We start from the raw sequence: 27,093 nt of genomic DNA, 5'->3' as shown, positions 1-27,093 counted from the left end.
GGAATTAAAAAGAAATTAACGGAAAGATCACACAAAACTCAAAATTGCCGACTTCTGGTACAGTTTAGAGCAGTTATTTTTAAATCATTATGCGTTGCATACTCCTACCAAGTTTTTGATGTTTATCTCAAACCTACTGCGAGAGCTGCTTTTTGGACTGAAATTTTTAAGGATTAAAATCATATCATACAACTACATTTAAGACAGTATATGTGTGTGCTAAGTTTGGGTGTGTTTTGAGCATGTTTAGCCCCCCAAAACCTCTTTGCCTTCATGGCAAAGTGTCAATGTCACGGCAACAGCCTTGCACGAAACAAGATTTTGAAAACCTTTAATCACCAAGGATTTTAGACCACTGACCACATTTGAAGCCTATCCGATGATATGCCTAGGAGGAATGGGCTAAATTATGAAAAGAATCACACCGAAATCAAAATGGCCGACTTCCGGTACAGTTTGGAGCATGGTCCCAAGAGACTTTCTTTTTCGTCTACATGTGTTACATATGCCTACCAAGTTTTAGACATGTAGGCCAAACATAGCACTGGGGCTGCTTACATTAATATTTGTGGGGGGCGCTATGACTAGAATTTGAATTAACATATGGATGTCTTCAGTATGTCGTGACCTGTGAGAAATATGGAGCAGATTACATAATGTATGGCCAAGTTAAAAAAAAATTAAATTTTCATGGCGAATGGTGTTCTTTGCGGTCGCGCCCTACACACATAGTTTTATATTTTTAAAATCCTTTCATAATTTTGACTACTTAGGTCTCAAGATCACACTGCCCGACGTTGGAATGAATCGGGTTTAAACTCCAGGAGAAGTACACTGTTTTACAACTCGCCAAAGCGTGAGGAAAAGTTAAAAAATGTGCCACTAGGTGGCGCTATGACTTGAATTCAAAATTATCATATAGATGTCTTCAGGGTCAGTATGTCATGCCATATAAAAAATATGGAGCAGATTAGATTATGTATGGCCGAGTTATAACAACTTACATTTTTATGGAAAATGGCGTAACTTTGAAAGATGTCCGAACGCACAAAGTTTTATATTTTTAAAATCCTTTGATAACTTTTCATTGCCGAGGTCTCTAGTCCAAAAAAGTGAAAAAAAACGCGAAAAAAGGCTAAAAATGGCGATATTGAGAAATTCACTGCAGCGCCCCCTAATGTTTAAATATTACGAAAATCAGGGTAGGTTAAGGGATACAATGTGAACATATGCTAGTAATTTGGTGAGGATGGACAAAGTTATTTGGAAGTTATGGGTCTTTAAATATTAGGCCACGCCCCCTAGATGTTAATTGGCCTATATTTTCTGAACGCAACGTCATATCAACAATCTTTTCATAACCTCAGATGACATTCAAGCTATAATGAAGCTCCGAACTTTTCGTGAAAATCGGACCAAGGGTTTAGGAGAAAATGGAAAAAACGTGTTTTTTACAAAATTCAAAATGGCGGAAAATCTAATTAGGCGCATTTTATGGACCCCCGAACATATTTGTAGAGCAGGTCCAAGTGAACATGTGTAAAAAATGTCAAGTCAATTGGCCATTGCTGGAAAAAAGTATTAGCTTTTCCAACACAAGGGGGCGCCACCGAGCTAATTTTTTCGTGTTTTTTCCGAAACCCCAATCAGATAAGTATTTTCACCGATCCTGATATGTGTGGGAATTTTGAAGTATGCAACTTTAGGCCTAGACCCTCTTTTCCCCTTGCAAAGTGCCAGCATAAGAATAATAATAATAAACATAGCGAAAACAATAGGTCCTCGACCGACTACGTCGGGTCTCGGGCCCTAATTACCTGTGGAAATGGAAGTTGATGAATTATTGTGACACTTTAAATGCATAAAGGCAATTGAATTTTGCCAGAATTTATTTTCCTAGCTGCTGCTTTTCAGTAGTAAAACCATGATTTAACTCAAAATATAACGCCAAGGCAGGTACCACAGTTCATAGTTGTCTCATTCAATATTTTGGAAGAACATAAGGTGTTTACTTATCACGTATTGTGTTCGGTCTATTTATTCCATGATGCGGTATGATTTATCCCATATTGCCTTCGGGATTTTAATCACATAATGCAAGGAAAGGAGTACAGTTTGTTTGTTATGAAGTTCAATTGTGTTACTGATCACATACAGATCCACACTGGAAAGGATTATGTCAATTGAAATAATGGTGAGGCTAATTGTGTGTATGGATATTATTTAAAGGGTTCTTTTTCTGGAAATGAGTACATATTGAGATTAGCACATAACCCAAAATTACAAACTCTCCTCAGAGGGCTTTACAATCTGTACACATACGACATCCCTGACCTTTGACCTCACATCGAATCAGGAAAAACTCCCCAAGAAAAACATTAAAAACTCTTTCACGGGGAAAAAGTTGAGAAACCTTCTGTAGAGCAACAGAGGAGGATCCCTCTCCCCGGATGGACAGAAGAATAGATGTCATGTGACCAGATGAACAGAGTTACAGAGTTACAACACAATCAATGAATATGACAGAAATTATGAATATTATGATATTGCAATAATGATGAGGCTAATGCATCATGAACCGGATTCTAGTGGAAATGTTTGCTAACCAATAAAGGAAATGTTTTTATTACAGATCAAATATTATTATTAGGTAATATTGTAATTTGTTTGAACCCTTTTTCAATTAAAAACAGTACAGTAGTGGATCCTCAGATTGTATTATCATTGGATTTCATATAATGTACAAAATAATGTTTTCTTTGACAAATTATTGCTTAAATATAGGTCTATCGCCGTGCTTTTTGGACTACCGTAGCAATACGAATAGAGGAGCAATACATACCAGGCGCCGGCCTTTTTGACCGAGGTTTTGCGGATGATGGCTCACTCGCATTTCGGAACGCAAGTGAACTGCGGATTAATTACAGTGTGAAATAAAGTTTTACTGACAGTCGTTATCCGCCAATATTTAGTGATCAGGACACCATTCATGCTTTTCTAGTATCTGATCTCTAATAATGTTACATTATAAACAACCAATCAGTGTTTAAATTGACAGAAGGAGAACGAAGGGTACGTTCAGTTACATTATGATGCATTCAGGCTCTGTTCAGTGAAAATGATGATTGGGCAAATGTAAATTATAAGGTTATCATGAGGTGTTCTACGGTAATCTTGTAAAATGTAGGGTTGGTGATAAACTAGAATAAATCCAGTTGTTTGAAAGTGATGCAACATAATATTAGCGATGAATTAAAAGCTCTTATCACAAGCTCATCATTACAACTACTAATTAAAGCTGCGAGCAGCATTGATCGGGCCCTCGACAATTCACGCCCGTCGAGGGTACTTGCTGGACGCCGGTTCGTGCGGCAGAGTGTCTTTGACTGTCGGACTAAGCGTCCATGAGTTACAGGGTTTTTTTCCTGATTTTTACAAATTAATATTTGTAGAGGGCACTATCAAACTCTAAATTAAAGTCAAAGCAAATGACAATACTGTTTTGTTAACTTTCATTCAAGTCCAACTACATCAACATGGCACTATCATGCAAATATTTAGTCAAAACGCCACCTACAGGGAAACCATGGCAATTTAGCCTGGAATTAAAAAGAAATTAACGGAAAGATCACACAAAACTCAAAATTGCCGACTTCTGGTACAGTTTAGAGCAGTTATTTTTAAATCAATATGTGTTACATACTCCTACCAAGTTTTTGATATTTATCTCAAACCTTCTGCGAGAGCTGCTTTTTGGACTGAAATTTTTAAGGATTAAAATCATATCATACAACTACATTTAAGACAGTATATGTGTGTGCTAAGTTTGGGTGTGTTTTGAGCATGTTTAGCCCCCCAAAACCTCTTTGCCTTCATGGCAAAGTGTCAATGTCACGGCAACAGCCTTGCACGAAACAAGATTTTGAAAACCTTTAATCACCAAGGATTTTAGACCACTGACCACATTTGAAGCCTATCCGATGATTTGCCTAGGAGGAATGGGCTAAATTATGAAAAGAATCACACCGAAATCAAAATGGCCGACTTCCGGTACAGTTTGGAGCATGGTCCCAAGAGACTTTCTTTTTCGTCTACATGTGTTACATATGCCTACCAAGTTTTAGACATGTAGGCCAAACATAGCACTGGGGCTGCTTACATTAATATTTGTGGGGGGCGCTATGACTAGAATTTGAATTAACATATGGATGTCTTCAGTATGTCATGACCTGTGAGAAATATGGAGCAGATTACATAATGTATGGCCAAGTTAAAAAAAAATTAAATTTTCATGGCGAATGGTGTTCTTTGCGGTCGCGCCCTACACACATAGTTTTATATTTTTAAAATCCTTTCATAATTTTGACTACTAAGGTCTCAAGATCACACTGCCCGACGTTGGAATGAATCGGGTTTAAGCTCCAGGAGAAGTACACTGTTTTACAACTCGCCAAAGCGTGAGGAAAAGTTAAAAAATGTGCCACTAGGTGGCGCTATGACTTGAATTCAAAATTATCATATAGATGTCTTCAGGGTCAGTATGTCATGCCATATAAAACATATGGAGCAGATTAGACTATGTATGGCCGAGTTATAACAACTTACATTTTTATGGAAAATGGCGTAACTTTGAAAGATGTCCGAACGCACAAAGTTTTATATTTTTAAAATCCAACAATCTTTTCATAACCTCAGATGACATTGGACCTATAATGAAGCTCCGGACTTTTCGTGAAAATCGGACCAAGGGTTTAGGAGAAAATGGAAAAAACGTGTTTTTTACAAAATTCAAAATGGCGGAAAATCTAATTAGGCGCATTTTATGGACCCCCTCTTTTCCCCTTGCAAAGTGCCAGCATAAGAATAATAATAATAAACATAGCGAAAACAATAGGTCCTCGACCGACTACGTCGGGTCTCGGGCCCTAACAAGACAGTTACAGACAGACTTAGGCAAACTATTTACTATTCCCCAAGGCACACAGAAATAAAGCTGCAGCACATCTTTTGGAATTATTATAGATGACTGATAGTTAACATTAGCATGTTTGTTGTTAGCGGAAATCCTAACTGCTTGCCGCAGATGTTTGCTTCACTTCACTAATTCTTGTTGGACAATTAAGGCTCAGCCTGAATCAGTCATCAAATGTGCGCACGTCATGCTGCAAAGCAACAACTAAGGAGCTTTAGTTCTTTTGGTGTCTAAAATTAGCCTGAAAAGACCTCTATTAAATGAGCTACAAGTTCCAAACATGGCTTCAGTGAATGGATACAGCATTGGACGCGGGCTCTTGTTTATTCCTATGAAAGTTGCCCTGTGGTGCATAAAGCCAAACTGGGAGACAAAGCAAGCTCAAAATGTTGCAGTTGCCACTGTTCTGGAGAGGTGCCACGGCGTTTGTCCCTCTGCTCTATGTTACTGTATGAGCAACAGCTTCCATCGAGCATTGTGGTAGAGATCAAATACAGCACACATAGATCAAACACTGCTGTACTTTATGTAGTGTAACTGCAACTAGTAGAAAGACTGCTTGCTGTGGAATGCAGAAGCCACGGGTTTGGTTGCTCTTGGCATGCGAGAGCGATAAGCCAAACGTGTATGTGTATGAGCTGTTATCAGAGCATCCGGTTGGACTGACAGCTCTGGGCGATGCTGAGTGTTGCTGTTTGTCTAGCAGGAGTGGTGCTGTGAGAGAGTGAAACCCCAGGAGTGAAACAACCAGAGGGGGATCTGAACACAAGAAGAAACAGCCTCGCCAGCACAGTAGTCCAAGTACTAAAGAGTGCATGGAAATGAGTCAGCGTTTTCTAACTTCTGGTTCCTGGTTTTGAAGCCAATGATTAGGTTTTACATGCACACTCATGTTCCACTATTATTCTGAATATGACAATATTCAGAATTTGATTTGTCAACATCATATCATTTTGGGCTATTCTGAATTAGGCCTTATTCAAATAGAACATTTTACAATTGAGACATGTGGCATATGACAACATTATTCATGTTTGAGGAGTTTATCTTTGGACAGGTATATAGTGCGTTCGGAATATCAATAGGGGTTGTTGTGGCACTTTGCGAGACATAGCCTCTTTCCTGTTTACTACCAGTTCTAACAAGTTTGCAAACTAATCAATAGTTTGCAAAGCTGGAGGCATGCCCAAAAGAAAAGCCCACATTAGGAGAAACACACCTACTTTTAAGCATCATGAAGGACTGAGACTTGTGTTCGTAGTCAAACAAGTCCGCCACCGGCGGGCATCGACCCGTCAAACACAGCGGTAAATGGTGCCGACGTGGGATTCACCGGCCCCAGGGATGAGGATTGGGCATGGGGTCATTAATCAGAATATGCACTGTGCATGTAAATGAAAATAATAATGGAATATTCAATTGTAAAGTCTTTATTAGGAATAGTGTCTTTTTTCAAAATAAAGGCAGAAACAGGAATGTGAGGATAGAAGTTTCTTTTAATATATTTTTAGTTATACCTCTGAAATATGGCCTTTAGTTACCACAAGATTAAGAGATTTTAAAGTGTTGTTCTACAATATAAAATATGTCAGTTAATACCCCTCTGATGAATTTAGAAGCTTTTATGGCGGTTGCTAACAAGTGTCTGATTGAGACGACTAACGTCACCACACCAACTAGTCTGTCCTCACAGCCTCTTTGTGTGAGAGCATGATGTAGTAGGTTTCTAGCCTGACGTTAGCTTTTTACTTCTGCTGATTGCATTTACACTTTAAAAATCATTAAAATGGTGTTCGTTTGTGAAGATGATCTTTCTGAACAAAACATATAAGTATTCCATATGTTTGCATTGGCTTTGGTCCAGGGAACCAGTGTGATGCTAACGTCCATCCATACATCCTTCATCTAAAGTGCTTATGCTTTACAGGGTCGTGTATGGCTGGCTTTGGGGGAGAGATGGGGTAATTAGATCTAAAGCATATTTAAACACTAATCACATGTGTTGTTTGTAAAATCTTGATCTGAAAGGTAACTAGTATCTATACCTGTAAAATGAATGCAGTTAAGTAAAAAGTACAGTATTCCCATCTGAAATATAGTAGACAGTGGCATACAATGAAAATACTCTCAAAACGTTCTCACAATTCTACTTAATCCTGATGTGAAGGCCAACTTAAAGCCAAATTCACTGGTGATATCAACAGGAGTGATGACTGAACTCTGCCCCCCTGTGTGTGTTTGAAGCAGTGGTGCTTTGTTTTGGTACACACACACACACACATCTCAGGTCATAGTTCATAGTACAACAGCGACAACACAAGCTGGATAGACGGATGGATGGACCTATATACATGGATGACTGGATGTGACTACAAAGACGTTAATCTTAGATACAAAAGGTAAGTTTTAAAAGGCACATTTTAGGTCAATTAAACCAGTAAACCAGACACACACACACACAATTATTTTAATTCTAATTCTAATTAAAGCTGCGAGCAGCGATGAACGGGTCCTCGCTCACCCGCGCTGGTCGGGGGCGCCAACGGGGCGCCGACCCGCTCGGCCGAGAACGCGGGGCCGCCGGTCGTGCGTTTTACCGTTTGTTGCGTAACCCCGATATTTTTTCACCAGTAGGTGGCGCATCGACTGTGACTGAAAATAAGCTTGTCGATATCCTCAGGCCGCGACTTGTAACAAGCACGACGAGTTTGGGGCAGATTAGAGCAAGTCCAGTTGAGCCAGTAGGTGGCGCTCTGAGAATGTGAACAAATACATGCATCATGTGTCTCTACGTGAAGTCTAGACCACGTCATGTAAATTAAAGGTAAAAAAAAAAGTGATGAAAAAATTTGCCCTGTCTGGATTTGAACACACAACTCCAACAGCCAAGACAGGTGTTTATCCCACTGCACCACCAGTTTGCTGACAAAATTTGATCGGAACTCGTATAACTAGGAAATATTGTTGTCTAAAACTCATCATTTTATTTTTTTAGTCGGTGTTCCAATGACAATTTCAAATGTTTCTTTGTGGAAATGTGTTCAGGGCTTGACTAGCATCATGGATGATTATCTTTGGAAAGATTGGTTTAGTTAAAGCAACAGTCTCTAGCATAACAAAAAACAGAAAGTGGGATTTTATTGGAATTATTTTAACGACAAGTGAGAATTATTGAAAGCGACGTTTTTTAGCAGAATAATCATCCTCAAGGCCTTCTGATCATCCTGGAAAGAAGATTGAAGTCGATCGGAATTTTTTTGTGGGAGATAACGTTAAATGTATAACGGCAAAAAGTGCCAAAAACGAACTAAAAACGCGAAAAATAGGCAACTTTGGCGAATTATTGTAGCGCCCCCTAATGTTCAAATCGCACAATATTTTTTTTGCAAGTTAAGGCATGCCATGTGCACTTAGGAAAATGTTTTTGAGTGATTAGTCCCAATAGTGTTGACGCTATAAGCATTGAAAAACAAGACACGCCCCTAAGATGTTCATTGGGCCATAGATCCTTACCACAATGAGATATAAATAAACGGTTGACATATTCTAGGTCATCTGGCTTCAATGATTTGATTGATATCAGGTTTTGTTGATTTGGACCAAGCATGTAGTTAAGAAAGTCAATTAGGTGTTTTTCATCCATCCATCCATCCATTTTCAATACCGCTTATCCTCATTAGGGTCGCGGGGCGCTGGAGCCTATCCCAGCTGACATAGGGCGAAGGCAGGGGACACCCTGGACAGGCCGCCAGTCCATCGAGGGCACATGTAGGGACATACAACCATTCACTCTCACATTCACACCTATGGGACATTTAGAGATCAATTAACCTGCAGCATGTCTTTCGATCATTAAGTGTTTTTCACAAAATTCAAAATGGCGAAAAATCTAAGTAGGCGGACCTTAGGGGTCTGAGAGGCTTTTCTGTAGAGCAGGTGGAGATGGACATGTGTGAACAATTTCAAGTCAATCGGACATTCTGGGTGAGGGGCGTCGCCGGTCAAAGTTTTAGGGGGCGCTAGAGAGCAACTATGAATTACAAAAATGTGACTCCTTGATCAGACGGCTATTTTCACCAAGCCTGACAAGCGTGCCAAATTTGAGCGGTTTTCGTCGCTCGCAAACACCCCAAAATGCGCCCAATGTTCACCCTAACAAACTCAATAGGGTCCTCTCGGACTGACTTGGTCAGTCGCTCGGACCCTAATTATAATGTAGTAAAAAGTATCGCTGCCTGCCTTGCAACAGGAGTGTCCTCCCTCCGCTGGGGGGCGCTAGGACCATATAACGAGGGTTCGTATGAGGAGAGAGCGGAGCTGCCTTTGTTCCGGGCAGCAGCAGCAGCAGCGTGTTTGTAGCGTCGGACGGTTGATGCAGCAGCAGTTGGTCTGTTACGGCCGTTCTTGTCCTCAACATGGTGAAGTTATCCGCGGAGCTGATTGAGCAAGCCGCTCAATATACCAACCCAGTGAGAGACAGGGAGTTGGACTTACGAGGTGAGTTCACGGTCCTTCATAGCGGTGGACGTTAGAGCGCTAGGCACGTAGCGTTAGCTTGCTCGGCTTCACGCGGGCCTCGCGCCAACTCCGTAAAGAAGTGTTTGTACTCCACTACAAGCAGCACCGTGTCTGTGGGGACTACTACAAGTTACACGTGGTCTAACAACCATGTACGGTCCGAGAGTAAGACAGCTAGCGGTAACGTTAACCGTAACCACGGGAGCGTCCTCAGGCGCGTGCTGTGTTCTACGTCGTCCGTGTCGCAGAGGTGTGCGTGCTTCTCGCGTGTAACGTGCCCGTAGTGACTGGATGTGTGTCCCCGTGTCAGCTTTGGGAGGAGGAAGGTCACAATGGACCAACGTATAATGCGAAAATGAATGGCTTCTTACAGAAAAACATGCAGTGACGATAGTCTTGACAAATGTGAATGCCAAAGATGGTGACGGTGGTAACATCTGAAATTGAGTTCAACCAACTCCTCTAAAACCCATCGGGTTGGAAGAGTGTACAGATCGCATGACACACACACACACACACACACTGTTATCATTGGTGTGTCAGCTGCATGACAACCTGTAACGGTGACATGAGCAACATTTAAAAAAGCATTTTACTGCCAGTTCCCACATGGGATGCACATTCACTTCCATAATGTAATAACCCGGTTTTGAATACACAGCATATCACTGTTGTTGTCTCACAGCTGTAACCTTCACTGTGCAAATGAAAGATGTGACTGGTTTTATTTATGACAAGAGTATGGCTATTTTGACTTTTTTTAATCACTTCTGTATAGTTATCAACCATAAGTGCTATACCATTTTCATGAAAATAATGGAGACCGCTTGGTGTTCTATAAAACCGTGTCAGTCTCACGCCATCCTCATCATACTGATCTCTGGAGACACAAATAAATGATTTCTCAAGGAGCATGAACAAGTTTCCCCCCCCCCCCCCCCCCCCCCCCCCCCCCCGGACTTTCTTTTTTTTCTCACCTCCCATAGGTTATAAAATTCCAGTGCTTGAAAATCTTGGAGCGACATTGGACCAGTTTGACACGATTGACTTCTCTGATAATGAAGTCCGAAAACTGGACGGCTTTCCTCTGCTCAAAAGACTGAAAACACTGCTTATGAACAACAACAGGATTTGGTAAGTTTATTGGATTTAGCTGGATTATTTATTTTTTCTGTAATGAATAATTTCACACTATTTTCGAACATGGTTGATTTTTCTAGTAGATCACTCATTATATTTATGAAACCACAGAAGGGCTTAGTAGTCCGCTCCAGGGCAAACTTTATTACTGCTTTAACCTTGACCGAGACAACATGGACCAGGTCCACTCCTTCCATTCTTGCCTTTCACAATAAAGAAACATAGCATTATCCGAACCTCTTATCCTATTCAGGGTCGTGGGGTGCTGGAGCCGATCCCAGCTGACATTGGGCGAAGGCAAGGTACATCCTGGACAGTTCGTTAGTCACACCTATGGGCAATTTAGAGTCTAATTAACCTGAGCTGCATGTCTTTGGACTGAGAGGAAGCCGGAGAACCTGCTGTCATGTGGAGAACATGCAAACTCCACACAGACTGCCCAGAGCGGGAATCAAACGCTAGCTGGCCACTACACCACGTGCTCTTCAAAGAAACATGTTCCTGTATGTTTGTCACGTGGAAATTCCTTTTTACCGCAGCTCCAAATACCTCCAATTTAAAGTCTCCTACAGGCGCATAAACGTTTTGCTGTAATTGAGTTTAGTCAGCTCTGTGGTTCTGTCTTTAGGGGGAAACGAGCTACCTTTGAGAAGTGGACCGGTACAAGTCAAGCTTTCTACTGAGATGGTTGTCTGCCTTCCTATATCTGATGAATGCCCTTTATTAATGAATGGGTTAAATGTGACTTCATAGCTGTCAGCAGACGGGGCTACCATGCTTTATTTTTGTTTCATCAAGAAACAAAATGCTGCCGACACTGTGACCACTTTTGTTTAAATTGGTCACAGTGTACTTGCCCAGCCAGGACATGGCTGTATGCTTGTAACTTCATGAAATGTTTCTCCAGTCGCATAGGGGAGAATCTGGAGCACGCTCTGCAGGGTCTGACAGAACTGGTTCTCACAAACAACAACATTCAGGAGCTGGTGAGTACATCTGGACTCGTTATTCATGTTTAAAGAATATAAATATTCTCAAGTTTGATGGAAAATAACAACCCTCTATACGTCTTACCTCCTGAAGATTTTGTCCACACTGTTGTCCTGTAGTTACTATAATGTCATCCAGAGTAGAGTTTACTGCTCACCTCTGCCAGCAAAAACGCAATACGTTGCAATAGCATTTTTTGTTCATGTTATACACTTCACAAGTGTTATATTTCTCTTTTCCCTTTATTTGAAGTGTCTTTAGTTGCTCATTCAAATAGTAACAAATACCCCCTGTATGTGTTTAATGTGACCTCATAGGTGGTCAAATACTGTCCATAGTGTTTTTCTGAATCAATATTGTTTTCATGTGTAGGGTGACTTGGACCCGCTGGCCACAGTGAAGACGTTGAGCCTTCTCAGGTATGATCAATATATGAATCTCGGGGAAATCACAAAAGTGAACACACCTCCAATACCGCTGTGGCGTCTCCCGACTGTTTCTTTTTTTTTAATGAATTTATTAAACCATGATTATCTGTTTCAAATGTATTGCCAGAAACTAAATTTGACAAGATTACGCTGATGGCGTTATAATTGCCCCTCAAACTGCTATGTTACTGTGATCTCTCGGGTTAGTGGTACTAGAACAAACTCATGACCACAAAGTGAACTTCATTCTGTCTGCATCGCAAGCAGAACCCGTCTTCACGGGGTTCAAGTGAGGACTTTCAGTGCGTCATGGTTGGCCGAACAAAACGGCCGGCTTCATCTGTCTTCAAAAATAATTTGGATATGGAACTGTCTTGTGCACCGCTGAACTCTAACCATACATGTTTGAAATAATCCCTGAATTCCCAGCTTGTTAAGGAATCCAGTGACAAACAAGAAGCATTACAGGCTCTATGTCATCAACAAAATCCCACAGATCCGTGTGCTCGACTTCCAGAAGGTCAAACTTAAGGTAAGTGCATGGAGCAGGCATGTTTTTCCATGTGAGATGCACATGGCAAAACATGCAAGGTGCAAGTCACAGATCAAATGTATTGGTGATGGAACAGTGGTATGGCCTTTTCCTTTTTTAAACGTTACAGTGGTTATTACCAATGTGTTAAACTTTTTTCTTCTGGTGAATTGCACGTCTCCTGGCCTTACCCCCCTTGGAGGAAGCTCAGTCTGTACTGCATGAGGGTTTTCACTTTAACTGTGTGATATTGTTATAGGAACGCCAGGAGGCAGAGAAAATGTTCAAAGGCAAACGAGGTGCTCAACTTGCAAAGGATATTGCCAGGAAAACAAAAACGTAAGATGAAAGTCCACGTTGGACAGCAGCTCCTCAGAATCACTGGATCCTGGCTGATGGAACGGGTTAATGTATATTTAAAAAAGTGTCACCACTAAAATATCAGTGTACATCAAAATACACAGTGATAAACAAATATGTTTACTTCCCCTACTCCTCCATACCTTCCACAGTGAAGGTAATAATCACCCTACCGTTAAACCTAAGTCAGAAACGTTCCCCACAGTGTTGCTCAGGACTGCTGTCTGTGGACAATGTATCAGTTTATCTGAGTCAAGAAAAGATACTATACATGGGAGCACTACATTGGTTGAGAGGTCTGAGAAGCCCATGTGTGTCATGTGGTCTAAATAAGGTGTGTCCCTTTCAGATTCACTCCTGGAGTGGCAGCGCAGCTTGAGAAGAAGAAGACGGGCCCGTCTCAAGCAGATGTGGAAGCCATCAAGGTTCGCTTTGGCACTTAAAATGTTGGCAGTGTGTTTTTTGGGGACTTGATGTTTTTAGAGCTGACCTTTTACTTTCTATCCCTCATCATTGAAATTGTGATACCGAATGTTTGGTATTTAACGAAAGAACAGACATTAAATGATCCAGCTAAACTTGAGGTGGATTCACTATCTTTGAGGGTGGAGTTAACTGAAAGATGATCTCTGGTGTTGGCTGTAACTGTCCTCGATCGTCCACTCCTGCTCGATGACCGTGGACCTTTTCTTAGTGGATGCTCTGAAACATGTTAGTCTGGTGTCCAGAGAGCCAGAGCATTCTTAAACGGTAACAAAGGGGGAAAGGTCCCCTTGCCATGTTCCTTTACAGCGGAGCAAAGGAAGAATTACCAACTGGCATGTTCATGACTCTGGACAGGACGGCGCTGCAGCGGTTGATTAAAACCTTGCAGAACATTATTGTTAATAAGGCTGGATGACTGACTGATGACTCTGAAAACCAGACCTGCCAGAGGGAGAACGATAAGCACCCAACGGCTGGACCAGGAACTAGCCTGTAGCAGCTAACACACGAGCTTTCATCATGTCCGAGTATTCTCAGCCCCCATGTCGACGTTGATAACTCGGATGATGATGGGAAGGGCCATGTTGGCTGTTAGCAAGTTCCTGTAGTTGCTACAGCACACACACTACTGCATAGCTTTCAGATTGAACCTCCTTCCACTCACTCGTGTCAAACCTCCAGAAATACACTTCTCCTGAAACTGTCACGTCCATATTGCTCTCGTTCTTCCTGCTGCTGCCTCACGTTTTATTGGCTGTAGCTTTAGTCTTTTGGTTCTTCAGCCTATTAAAAAAGTATTTCTGGGTTCTTGACCTCGTTGGTAGTGCATCCCACCACACAGCCGCTTTTAGCCATTTCTGTGACCAGGAGGCATCTTCATCAAATACAAAGGCCATAATTGCACTCTTAGTTCATATGGCTTATATAAAATATCTCTATTTTAGGCTAGGTCCCGATATTTATATCATATTTTTACAAAAATGACAACTATTCGATTGAACTCTATGATGCGTATGATCATACCATTGTCATTTTGAAGTGACAATGGTATGATTTGAGACAAGGTCAGTCTTTAGAAAGTTTGTTGGCTAGTTATTCACACTAGTGAAATTTATTTAATATTTATTCATGTTTATTTACTGACTGAATGTGAGTCGCTATGACATCACTTTAAATATGAAGGCAGTGCTTGGTTGCTTTTAGTTTGAACTCCGTTACTACTAAATTCACATCTCTAGCTTGACTGTAAAATGATCCCTGAAACATATTTGTAATACTTTGTCAGGCCGCATCAGCTGAGTTACTTGAGTCTGTTTGCGTTTCAGAATGCCATCGCTAATGCTTCGTCGTTGGCGGAGGTGGAGAGGTTGAAAGGGATGCTGCAGGCTGGTCAGATCCCAGGACGAGAGCTGAGACAAGGTCAGTGCTGATCAGACAACACCACAACTCTACTGATACTGCAATGACTCCTGACAAATGAGTCCCTGATATAGTTATTGTTCAAAAAGGTTATGGTTGGTCCTCCACAACAGATTTTGGACTTGTTGCAGTTGGGACCAATTAGAGCTTTAGGGGGGGTTTAGATGCGTGTCCTCAGTAGCAGAGTAGGAAGTCAAAGTATTAGGAAACGGACTAAGATGTGTATTTGCACATACTGCAAGTGTCATGCACGTGTAAATGTGAGATTGATGCCCAATAACAGGCACAGAATAAAAATATCAATCTACATTTTACAAACTAGGCAGAACTGTGTGCTACTTTCTGGCTCTGTCTAGCAAATATTCATACTCCTATATGCCTAAAATACAACCAATTAAAGTGTGTATTTCCCCCAAATTAACACATTTGTAAAACACTTCTCTTTTTTAAACTGTATACAAATAGTCACGTCAGTTTTATTGATATAGCCCAAGATTACAACTCACAAATTGGACTTTGATCATCCCATTAACTATACCATGGAAAATTAAAGATGTCTGTCCTCAAAACGTGTAAATGAATGCAACTCAAAGAAATCCTTGGCCATGAAGTCATGAATCAGGAGATATATTAGGCAGATGGAGCCAGTAGTAGGTGAGATTAGCCATTGACGAATACAGATGCACACTTTACCAAATACATGGTCTCCTGGCAGAGATGATGAAAATAATAAAGGATACCGACAGCTTTAGCCTCACCTGAACGTGTTTTTTCTTAACATTGTAATTTGAGATTTATAGATTGTGTATGTTAATTTGTCAATCAGGTCCAGCTGGGATGGAAGAGGAAGAGGAGGAAGAGGAAGACACTGCACATATGGATGGAGGTTCTGGAGAGGAGATGAATAAGGGTGACCAAGAGGAGGATGAAGACATGGAACAAGAGCCACATGTTAATGGCTCCTGAATACCTGGAAATATGTTTAGTTATTTTCTATGTTGTTTGAGTTGAACATGCTTATACCAGGGCTTTTATTTGGTCAAATGCTATACATTAAAGTTAAATTTCTAATGTTACTCTCCAGATTTGTTTAAACGGTCAGTGGACACTCAGCTGAATGCGGTCCATCTGTGTGCCAATGTCCTGTGTTTATGATCGGCATCGCACTTCCATACAGTTGTAGACGCCAACGGCTTTAAAATGATAGCAATCAAAATGCTAAAAGCTTGGCTTTGACTTTTAGTGACTCATAGGGGGGGCATGATTCATAGATCACTGAAGCCTACATTTACATAAATGCAATAAGAGCTTTGGTTTGTAATGTTCTGGCTGGTATCCTTGGAAGTTGTCATGCTTACAACATTAAATCAGTCAATTTATTGTAGTTTTTCACAGATTAACAATTATAGAGCCCTTTGTATCGAACTGTAAACTAATTTCTACTACACAATTGTTTTAGTTTTTTTCATAAAAAAATAAAATTGTTTGCAGAATTCTCTTTGTGGATGGCTATTTTTTTTTTTTCATATCAAGGGGCTGGACCAGGGCAAACCTGATTCAGCCCTAACTATAAGCACTATTAAAGAGGAAAGTCTTAAGTCTATTCTTGAATGAGGTGACTGTGTCTGCCTCCTGGACTGAAAGTGGAATAACTAAGGATGGGTCAAATGCAGAGTAGGGATGGTAATGGCACTATTGTAGATATAAATACAGAATTTTCTTTGCAAGGATCATGTTTTAGAATTTCAAATATACAATGTAATGAATGATAATTGTGTAGTGAGCAATATTAAAGTGAATCACACACTGGTTGTAACTTATAACACACTTACTGGTTTTAAATATAGAATGAATGGAGGCAGGTTCCCAAAAATGTCAATGTTTCTTAAAAGAACTCTTATGTCACTGTCTTAACTTTTAGTTTCTTTTAACTTGTCTTGTTCTGTGTTTTTTGTTTGTAACTATTTCTTAAGCTGCTGCCTGTCTTGACCAGGTCACCCTCGAAAAAGAGATTTTTAATCTCAATAGGACTCACCTGGTTAAATAAAGGTTTAAATAAACAATACACATAAGTGGCCATTGTTTGCTTTAAGTAAAGTGAAATCAAAAATGAAATGTATACAGATCAACATACTATGTTCTAAAATGACTTATTAGCCTATAGTCAAGTGGAGAAAAAAAGATACCGCCTGTGGAACAGTTGTCTAGTTTCCAGCGGTACGGAAACGCAACACGACGCCGACACGTCACCTAAAGGCTGCGTTGCGTTCATGACTAAAGATGGCGGACACGGGGAAGGGTTCCCAGCACGACATGTAACTCAAGAGCCGATAACGTTTGCTGCGCACACGGGATATATATTATAGTTCGATACGATATTCAACAGACGGCGTTACTGAATGGACGACGTGGAGATCACAGATGTCAACGACGAGGAGTCGCCTTATCGGGTGGAGAAGGCGCCCCTCAACAACCAGGACCTGAGTTCCCTGAGCCTGCTTGGTAACGTGACATGTTAACAAAGATAAGAGCAACTAACAGTGTATTAAATGATGCAGTAACTAGAGGTACACTACTACATCTAATTTAACTAGAGGTAAACTACATCATTTAACTAGAGGTAAACTACATCTCATTTAACTAGAGGTAAACTACATCATTTAACTAGAGGTAAACTACTACATCTCATTTAACTAGAGGTACACTACTACATCTAATTTAACTAGAGGTAAACTACTACATCTCATTTAACTAGAGGTACACTACTACATCTAATTTAACTAGAGGTAAACTACATCATTTAACTAGAGGTAAACTACTACATCTCATTTAACTAGAGGTACACTACTACATCTAATTTAACTAGAGGTAAACTACATCATTTAACTAGAGGTAAACTACTACATCTCATTTAACTAGAGGTACACTACTACATCTAATTTAACTAGAGGTACACTACTACATCTAATTTAACTAGAGGTACACTACTACATCTCATTTAACTAGAGGTAAACTACATCATTTAACTAGAGGTACACTACTACATCTAATTTAACTAGAGGTAAACTACATCATTTAACTAGAGGTAAACTACATCTCATTTAACTAGAGGTAAACTACATCATTTAACTAGAGGTAAACTACTACATCTCATTTAACTAGAGGTACACTACTACATCTAATTTAACTAGAGGTAAACTACTACATCTCATTTAACTAGAGGTACACTACTACATCTAATTTAACTAGAGGTAAACTACATCATTTAACTAGAGGTAAACTACTACATCTCATTTAACTAGAGGTACACTACTACATCTAATTTAACTAGAGGTAAACTACATCATTTAACTAGAGGTAAACTACTACATCTCATTTAACTAGAGGTACACTACTACATCTAATTTAACTAGAGGTACACTACTACATCTAATTTAACTAGAGGTAAACTACATCATTTAACTAGAGGTACACTACTACATCTCATTTAACTAGAGGTAAACTACATCATTTAACTAGAGGTACACTACTACATCTCATTTAACTAGAGGTAAACTACATCATTTAACTAGAGGTACACTACTACATCTCATTTAACTAGAGGTAAACTACATCATTTAACTAGAGGTACACTACTACATCTCATTTAACTAGAGGTAAACTACATCATTTAACTAGAGGTACACTACTACATCTCATTTAACTAGAGGTACACTACATCATTTAACTAGAGCTAAACTACTACATCTCATTTAACTAGAGGTAAACTACATCATTTAACTAGAGGTAAACTACATCATTTAACTAGAGGTACACTACTACATCTCGTTTAACTAGAGGTAAACTACTACATCTCATTTAACTAGAGGTAAACTACATCATTTAACTAGAGGTAAACTACTACATCTCGTTTAACTAGAGGTAAACTACATCATTTAACTAGAGGTAAACTACATCATTTAACTAGAGCTAAACTACTACATCTCATTTAACTAGAGGTAAACTACTACATCTCATTTAACTAGAGGTACACTACTACATCTCGTTTAACTAGAGGTAAACTACATCATTTAACTAGAGGTAAACTACATCTCATTTAACTAGAGGTAAACTACATCATTTAACTAGAGGTAAACTACATCATTTAACTAGAGCTAAACTACTACATCTCATTTAACTAGAGGTAAACTACTACATCTCGTTTAACTAGAGGTAAACTACTACATCTCGTTTAACTAGAGGTAAACTACTACATCTCATTTAACTAGAGGTAAACTACTACATCTCATTTAACTAGAGGTAAACTACTACATCTCATTTAACTAGAGGTACACTACTACATCTCGTTTAACTAGAGGTAAACTACATCATTTAACTAGAGGTACACTACTACATCTCATTTAACTAGAGGTAAACTACATCATTTAACTAGAGGTAAACTACTACATCTCATTTAACTAGAGGTAAACTACTACATCTCATTTAACTAGAGGTACACTACTACATCTCGTTTAACTAGAGGTAAACTACATCATTTAACTAGAGGTACACTACTACATCTCATTTAACTAGAGGTACACTACTACATCTCGTTTAACTAGAGGTAAACTACATCATTTAACTAGAGGTACACTACTACATCTCATTTAACTAGAGGTAAACTACTACATCTCATTTAACTAGAGGTACACTACTACATCTCGTTTAACTAGAGGTAAACTACATCATTTAACTAGAGGTAAACTACTACATCTCGTTTAACTAGAGGTAAACTACTACATCTCGTTTAACTAGAGGTACACTACTACATCTCGTTTAACTAGAGGTACACTACTACATCTAATTTAACTAGAGGTAAACTACTACATCTCATTTAACTAGAGGTACACTACTACATCTCGTTTAACTAGAGGTAAACTACATCATTTAACTAGAGGTACACTACTACATCTCGTTTAACTAGAGGTAAACTACTACATCTCGTTTAACTAGAGGTAAACTACATCATTTAACTAGAGCTAAACTACATCATTTAACTAGAGCTAAACTACTACATCTCATTTAACTAGAGGTAAACTACATCATTTAACTAGAGGTAAACTACATCATTTAACTAGAGGTAAACTACTACATCTCATTTAACTAGAGGTAAACTACATCATTTAACTAGAGGTACACTACTACATCTCGTTTAACTAGAGGTAAACTACATCATTTAACTAGAGGTAAACTACTACATCTTGTTTAACTAGAGGTAAACTACATCATTTAACTAGAGGTAAACTACATCATTTAACTAGAGCTAAACTACATCATTTAACTAGAGCTAAACTACTACATCTCATTTAACTAGAGGTAAACTACTACATCTCATTTAACTAGAGGTACACTACTACATCTCGTTTAACTAGAGGTAAACTACATCATTTAACTAGAGGTAAACTACATCATTTAACTAGAGGTAAACTACATCATTTAACTAGAGCTAAACTACTACATCTCGTTTAACTAGAGGTAAACTACTACATCTCGTTTAACTAGAGGTAAACTACTACATCTCGTTTAACTAGAGGTAAACTACATCATTTAACTAGAGGTAAACTACTACATCTCGTTTAACTAGAGGTCAACTACATCATTTAACTAGAGGTACACTACTACATCTCGTTTAACTAGAGCTAAACTACTACATCTCGTTTAACTAGAGGTAAACTACATAATTTAACTAGAGGTCAACTACATCATTTAACTAGAGGTAAACTACTACATCTCGTTTAACTAGAGCTAAACTACTACATCTCATTTAACTAGAGGTAAACTACTACATCTTGTTAAACTAGAGGTAAACTACTACATCTTGTTAAACTAGAGGTAAACTACTACTTTTCATTTAACTAGAGGTAAACTACTACTTTTCATTTAACTAGAGGTAAACTACTACATCTCATTTAACTAGAGGTAAACTACTACATCTCATTTAACTAGAGGTAAACTACTACATCTCATTTACTAGAGGTAAACTACTACTTTTCATTTAACTAGAGGTAAACTACTAACTAACTACGCATTCAACTAGCTGTAAACTACTGATGCTACGTATTTAACTAGAGTTACTACTACTTATGTAACGTTACTACTACTTATGTAACGTTAGCGGTAAACTAATTTGGCTTTGTTAGCGACACACGCTCGCATGCTAACACTTGTAGTTAGCAATTAGTTGTGAACGTTACACTGACGTTGGTGACATAACGTGACGTCTTCTACCAACTCGTTACTTGGAGGAACGTGGTTGTATCTAATCAATCTAATTGTTTTCCTCCACACTCTAGTATATGTACAGTATTACAGTATCTCAAATGGCAATAAAGGATACATTGTGATTATAATTATTATTATATTATAATATCTGACCCTATAAATATGATTATATTTATGGGTTAATGTCATCAAAGGAGCTGGAAATCCTCCTAGTTTGATTTATGAGTGACCATAGTTTCTCGTAACTTAACCAATATCTCATCAGATTTTTGTTTTATAAATGTGGGGTATTAAACCCTAATTGTAAAGTCATGCCTCGCACATGGCATATAAAGAAAGCTGTTCCTGCCTCCAACAGTAGGAGAGCTTCTGTCCCAGTATGGATGGTACCTGCTGGTTGGGACTGTTGTCGTCTACCTGCTCATCCAGCACCTGAGCAAGAGGAGATCCAGTCAGAGCTCCAGCAGCTCACCCCAACAAACACTGCAAGGTCAGCACCGGCACCTCCCAGGACCCGTTTACATCCATACCTGCTACAAAGGACAGACTGGGTCAAGGGCCACGAACATCACACTTTGTACAAGTCACACTTCATATGATAGTTCAGAAAGCTCAGTGATTTCATCTGATGGATGCATCTGGTAGATACTGTGGTTCCAGTCTAGGGCTGCAACAACAAATCAATTAAATTGATTCAAAGCGATTTATAGAAATAGTTGGCAACAATTTTGCTCATCTGTTAGTTGGGTCTGTGTTTTGATGCACGACACGTGCCGTGGCAATGTCTCCACGGAGACAGGAAGCCAGTTAGTGCCTCTGCTTTTGTAGCTTATCAGTTGATTATTACAGTGTTCTCATTTACTGCATGTTTTCTGAAACACTGAGACAGTAACAACACAACACTCCATTTGTCCTGCAAAAGGCCGGACAAACTCAAACATTTCACTTTTGTGTTCCATGTGAATCAATCCACCAACAAGTTCCTTGCTGCCACCAAAATAAAAAGTCTTTTCACAAAAGTCTGATATACTTTACAGCCAACTGAATAAACTAAGTGTCCCATTGGCAGTGTTTACCTTGCTGCCTCTTTTAATCTTCATCATTCTCTTTTGGAAATCCACACAAGCCTCTCTTCACATCGACATGAATTAGGTTAACTGCACGGCACTCATCTAAAGAGAAAATGTTTGTCCGTTACGCCCGTTATTTCTTCCAAAACACAGGTAAAGAACACCAGGAGTTCATTTTTATTGAATACATTTTAAACCAACAAAATATGTGTTCACTGCATACTAAATTAATGAGAGCACGCAAGGCCCAACTTCCTCCTAATGACGGGTTTCTGACATACAATGTAGCATTTCATTGGGTCAGTAATTATTTAGTTCCAAATATGATTTTTTAATATACCACAAACAATTCTAAGATAAACTGCTGCGATGTTCTCCTAGCAGAGACCTCTCTCTCTGTTCCTGTGTCCCCTCATCACATACACTATATGTTCACGCCTTCCCTTCTGTATGAGCAGCCTGCTGCCCCTCCCACATGTGTTTTGATGAATGATAGCCTGAAAGGTTGGAGCATTGTAAATTTAAAGGTTTACCTGTTATCAACTATTTCTGTGACACCAGACCAGATACATGGAATGTAAATCCAAAACATGTGTGTGAAAGGTTGCGTGTCATGATTTCTACTGTTTGTTCATAAAGATGCAGCGTTGGTGGCAAAAAGACAAGAAGCCATGGAAGCTGCTCGCATGAAGATGCAAGAGGAGCTTGATGCCAAAGCTGACATCTTCAAAGAGAAACAAAGACAGGTGCCCCAGTGAAATAACAAATGAAATGTTTAAGAGATGATGGCAGACCAACTGAATGTGGTGTATTCTGTAAACAGCAAGAAGAAGAGAAGAGGAGGCAGAAAATAGAGATATGGGAGAGTATGCAACAGGGAAGAAGTTACAAAGGAAGTGCAAAACCGTCTCAGGTGAGTTTAGTGTTGAAAGCTTTATTCTTTTATTACAGCTCTTTGAATCTGAAGCCTGGCTCACTCTTGTGGACCCATTTGTACATGACTGTATCCCTTCAAACTATTGATTATTATTTTGTACACTTTTTGTAGTATTGGGGTTTCAGAATAATGGGCCTGTGAAGCAATGGCATGACACCGCGTTGAGGGAAACAGAGCTGAGGGAACGTACCGGCTGAGGGAACATAGAGCTGAGGGAACATAGAGCTGAGGGAACATAGAGCTGAGGGAACATAGAGCTGAGGGAACATAGAGCTGAGGGAACATAGAGCTGAGGGAACATAGAGCTGAGGGAACATACGGGCTGAGGGAACATAGAGCTGAGGGAACATACGGGCTGAGGGAACATAGAGCTGAGGGAACGTACCGGCTGAGGGAACATAGAGCTGAGGGAACATACGGGCTGAGGGAACATAGAGCTGAGGGAACAGAGAGCTGAGGGAACATAGAGCTGAGGGAACATAGAGCTGAGGGAACATAGAGCTGAGGGAACATACGGGCTGAGGGAACATAGAGCTGAGGGAACGTACCGGCTGAGGGAACATAGAGCTGAGGGAACATACGGGCTGAGGGAACATAGAGCTGAGGGAACAGAGAGCGGAGGGAACATAGAGCTGAGGGAACATAGAGCTGAGGGAACATAGAGCTGAGGGAACGTACCGGCTGAGGGAACATAGAGCTGAGGGAACATACGGGCTGAGGGAACATAGAGCTGAGGGAACAGAGAGCTGAGGGAACAGAGAGCTGAGGGAACAGAGAGCTGAGGGAACAGAGAGCTGAGGGAACAGAGAGGTGAGGGAACAGAGAGAGCTGAGGGAACATACGGGCTGAGGGAACATAGAGCTGAGGGAACGTACCGGCTGAGGGAACAGAGAGCTGAGGGAACAGAGAGCTGAGGGAACATACGGGCTGAGGGAACATAGAGCTGAGGGAACGTACCGGCTGAGGGAACAGAGAGCTGAGGGAACAGAGAGCTGAGGGAACATACGGGCTGAGGGAACATAGAGCTGAGGGAACAGAGAGCTGAGGGAACATAGAGCTGAGGGAACATAGAGCTGAGGGAACATAGAGCTGAGGGAACGTACCGGCTGAGGGAACATAGAGCTGAGGGAACATACGGGCTGAGGGAACATAGAGCTGAGGGAACAGAGAGCTGAGGGAACAGAGAGCTGAGGGAACAGAGAGCTGAGGGAACAGAGAGCTGAGGGAACAGAGAGCTGAGGGAACAGAGAGGTGAGGGAACAGAGAGAGCTGAGGGAACATACGGGCTGAGGGAACATAGAGCTGAGGGAACGTACCGGCTGAGGGAACAGAGAGCTGAGGGAACAGAGAGCTGAGGGAACATACGGGCTGAGGGAACATAGAGCTGAGGGAACGTACCGGCTGAGGGAACAGAGAGCTGAGGGAACAGAGAGCTGAGGGAACATACGGGCTGAGGGAACATAGAGCTGAGGGAACGTACCGGCTGAGGGAACAGAGAGCTGAGGGAACAGAGAGCTGAGGGAACAGAGAGCTGAGGGAACAGAGAGGTGAGGGAACGTACGGGTTTAGGGAACATGGAGCAATGTATTTCCGTGCATGCATGCTAAGATGCTAATGGGATAGACCATGACTCAGTCCCTGCTGGCATCTCATCAAACATTCCACCACATAAGAGCTGTTCCGTGTTTTGAAGACTTTTGTGAACCAGACGGACATGGCCGCGTGGTGTTGGGTGTCAGCAGGTTCAAGATCCATTCGTCCTCCTCTGATTCTCTGAGATCACTCTAATGGATCACTGCTTCAGAGGACTGCTTGTATGAGCCTGTGATTTGGTCAAAGGTTGTAAAGGATGTTAAGTAAGACAAACCACATGAAACGGATCAGTGTGGTCCCGGTCTAAGTCCCTGACTGTAATCTCTGATGAATGCATATCACTGCAGACCACTGAAGAGGCCAGCTCGTCAACAACCGCGTCGAAACCAAAGTCGGACAAGAAGCCACTTCGCAGTGCGGGTATGTACTTCACAGACGGATGAGTCATCATATCACTACGTCATTTTAAACCTTACGGTGAATGATCAACCATTCAAATGATTAGGAAATGAAAGATTGTAAACTCTGTATGGTATATCCGTCCAGAACAGCACTCCACTAGACAAACAAGACCCACGGTACAAGACTACACACACACACACACACACACACTAAAGAGTAACTCCAGAAGTGGGCTCTGTTCGACCTGTAAACACACACCTGTATGTGTACAGATTGTAAAGCCCTATAAGGCAAATTTGTGATTTTTGGGCTATACAAAATAAAATGACTAGAATTGATCCCCCAACACTGATGTCACAGCGTAGTCCTGGAGCCTGGATGACACTGCTGCAAGGTTAGCCGTTAAACCACTGAGCGGCAGGATGTTCCAGGCCATGCCAGGCTGTGTGTAGCTGTATTCTCTTTTCCCTTTCACACATGTGGACACAACCGGCGATTGTCCGTGTCCTATGTGTTCTTACTTACGATAAGTTGGTTTAGGCTTCCTGGGAGGACTTGACACGGATAACAGATTGATCATTTGGTCATAAGCAACAGATTCTCTTGTTTGTACCAACAGATTCTTCTGATTCTCGTCTCTAGTGAGACATTTCGGTTAAATGACACTTCCTCAGATATTTGTATGCTTCCACTTTTGTGCCAGTCACATGGAGAGGTCATCAACACGCTCGCAACACAATGAGCATTTCAATTCATACATCTTCATCATAATTTGTGTTTCAGACTACAACCCCTTGACCGGACAGGGAGGAAGCTCCTGCGCCTGGAGGCCTGGCAGGAGGGGGCCGTCATCTGGTGGATGAGGGTAAAGCGGGTCAGCGGCTTTGGTCTGGTTGACCTTTGACCGCTGACATCCTGGTGTACACTGACTGACTAAACCAAGCTGACGATATCACTAACCCTAAGATATATCATGAAGATGTTTTAGTTTTTTCAACCTGCTCCATATTTCTAGTGGGTGTGGATCAGTTGGCATCATTAAGTGCATCTCTCCTGTTTGATTTGTTATTTACTCTCTAATCCCTCTGCTTTGTTCACCATCAAAGGGAATCATTAATTTGGGAATTGAAAGCTTGTAATGACGCCATTCCTGTAATCGGTATGTAACCAGCAGGTTTGGCTGATGAAGTTCACAGTCAGTGTTTTTCTTCTCACATATTTTGACATTTGTAACCAGCTTATATATAAAGTTGATGTTCCTACTGTAGATGCTGGTGGACATGTGGTTGGTTACAAGAACTAGTCCATTCTGATGATATAGTTAACAGTTTGATCAAAATGTAAGAAGGGTATATTTACACTGTATACGCACATTTGTAGGGAATAAAGATATGCTCCCGGGTATTGGTATTGGTATTTGTCCAGCTGGGAACTCCACAAGCACCTGAAGGTGGAGTGAAGGCCACCATGCAGGGTGGAAGCTCTACCTTGTGTCCAGGAACTCTCACTGATATTAACACAGAAGAGGAGTTGGTCACAAACACTCCTCGGCTACAATAACGGGCTGTGATGTCATCGCCCGGGGCAACTCCTCACCGTCAGTGTAAGTCCTCTAAAGGAGCAGGCTCAGGTTGTCCCAGGGGTACTGCCAAATGGTAAGATATTTATTTTTAAAGATAAGAATTGTTTTCGGATCAAAAAGTTGGCCTTACGTTTCAAAAGGTTGAGAACCTCTGTTCTCGTGCATATTTGTGGCAGCAGCCGGACATGTGGGAGTAAGTCATAGCAGATTAAAGTGTGTGTGTGTGTGTGATCACTGCTGTGTGTTTAATGGAGCACTCTGATACACACACTCACACACACACACTACTTGTTGGTAGATTCATTCACTGCTGGTTAACCTCTGAAAACTATGCTTCCCCAGACTTGTACTTGATAGTCTTGTGCCAGCAGTGAGCAACACTCTGATCCCGGTGGTTTGGAGT

General features: G+C 40.7%; 2 protein-coding genes across 2 annotated transcripts; both read left to right on the top strand.

Moving 5' to 3' along the window:
• Nucleotides 1-9,259: 9,259 nt before the first annotated feature.
• Nucleotides 9,260-16,342, top strand: snrpa1 (small nuclear ribonucleoprotein polypeptide A'). The gene is made up of 9 exons (XM_034563256.1): nt 9,260-9,469; nt 10,477-10,624; nt 11,538-11,616; nt 11,993-12,039; nt 12,478-12,580; nt 12,840-12,919; nt 13,290-13,365; nt 14,752-14,845; nt 15,672-16,342. The coding sequence occupies exons 1-9, from the start codon at nt 9,388-9,390 to the stop codon at nt 15,809-15,811; spliced, it is 849 nt and encodes a 282-aa protein (XP_034419147.1). The 5' UTR covers nt 9,260-9,387; the 3' UTR covers nt 15,812-16,342.
• A 738-nt stretch (nt 16,343-17,080) lies between these two features.
• selenos (selenoprotein S) lies at nt 17,081-26,512 on the top strand. Its single transcript, XM_034528380.1, has 6 exons — nt 17,081-17,347; nt 21,465-21,596; nt 22,816-22,922; nt 23,000-23,089; nt 25,054-25,126; nt 25,892-26,512. Exons 1-6 carry the CDS (start codon nt 17,245-17,247, stop codon nt 25,969-25,971), a joined length of 585 nt encoding a protein of 194 aa, XP_034384271.1. The 5' UTR covers nt 17,081-17,244; the 3' UTR covers nt 25,972-26,512.
• The last annotated feature ends 581 nt before the right edge of the window (nt 26,513-27,093 follow it).

Source organism: Cyclopterus lumpus, chromosome 3 (assembly GCF_009769545.1).
Source record: "Cyclopterus lumpus isolate fCycLum1 chromosome 3, fCycLum1.pri, whole genome shotgun sequence".
Classification (NCBI taxonomy): domain Eukaryota; kingdom Metazoa; phylum Chordata; class Actinopteri; order Perciformes; family Cyclopteridae; genus Cyclopterus; species Cyclopterus lumpus.
This window is presented reverse-complemented; position numbering and strand designations above follow the sequence as displayed.

Excerpts from the sequence above, each read along its gene's own strand:
- snrpa1 (XM_034563256.1), top strand. The coding sequence starts at position 9,388 with ATGGTGAAGTTATCCGCGGAGCTGATTGAGCAAGCCGCTCAATATACC. Across the intron at positions 11,617-11,992 it reads ACAACAACATTCAGGAGCTG|GGTGACTTGGACCCGCTGGC; the intron begins GTGAGTACATCT and ends TTTCATGTGTAG. Across the intron at positions 12,920-13,289 it reads ATTGCCAGGAAAACAAAAAC|ATTCACTCCTGGAGTGGCAG; the intron begins GTAAGATGAAAG and ends TGTCCCTTTCAG.
- selenos (XM_034528380.1), top strand. The coding sequence starts at position 17,245 with ATGGACGACGTGGAGATCACAGATGTCAACGACGAGGAGTCGCCTTAT. Across the intron at positions 22,923-22,999 it reads TCAAAGAGAAACAAAGACAG|CAAGAAGAAGAGAAGAGGAG; the intron begins GTGCCCCAGTGA and ends TTCTGTAAACAG. Across the intron at positions 25,127-25,891 it reads GAAGCCACTTCGCAGTGCGG|ACTACAACCCCTTGACCGGA; the intron begins GTATGTACTTCA and ends TTTGTGTTTCAG.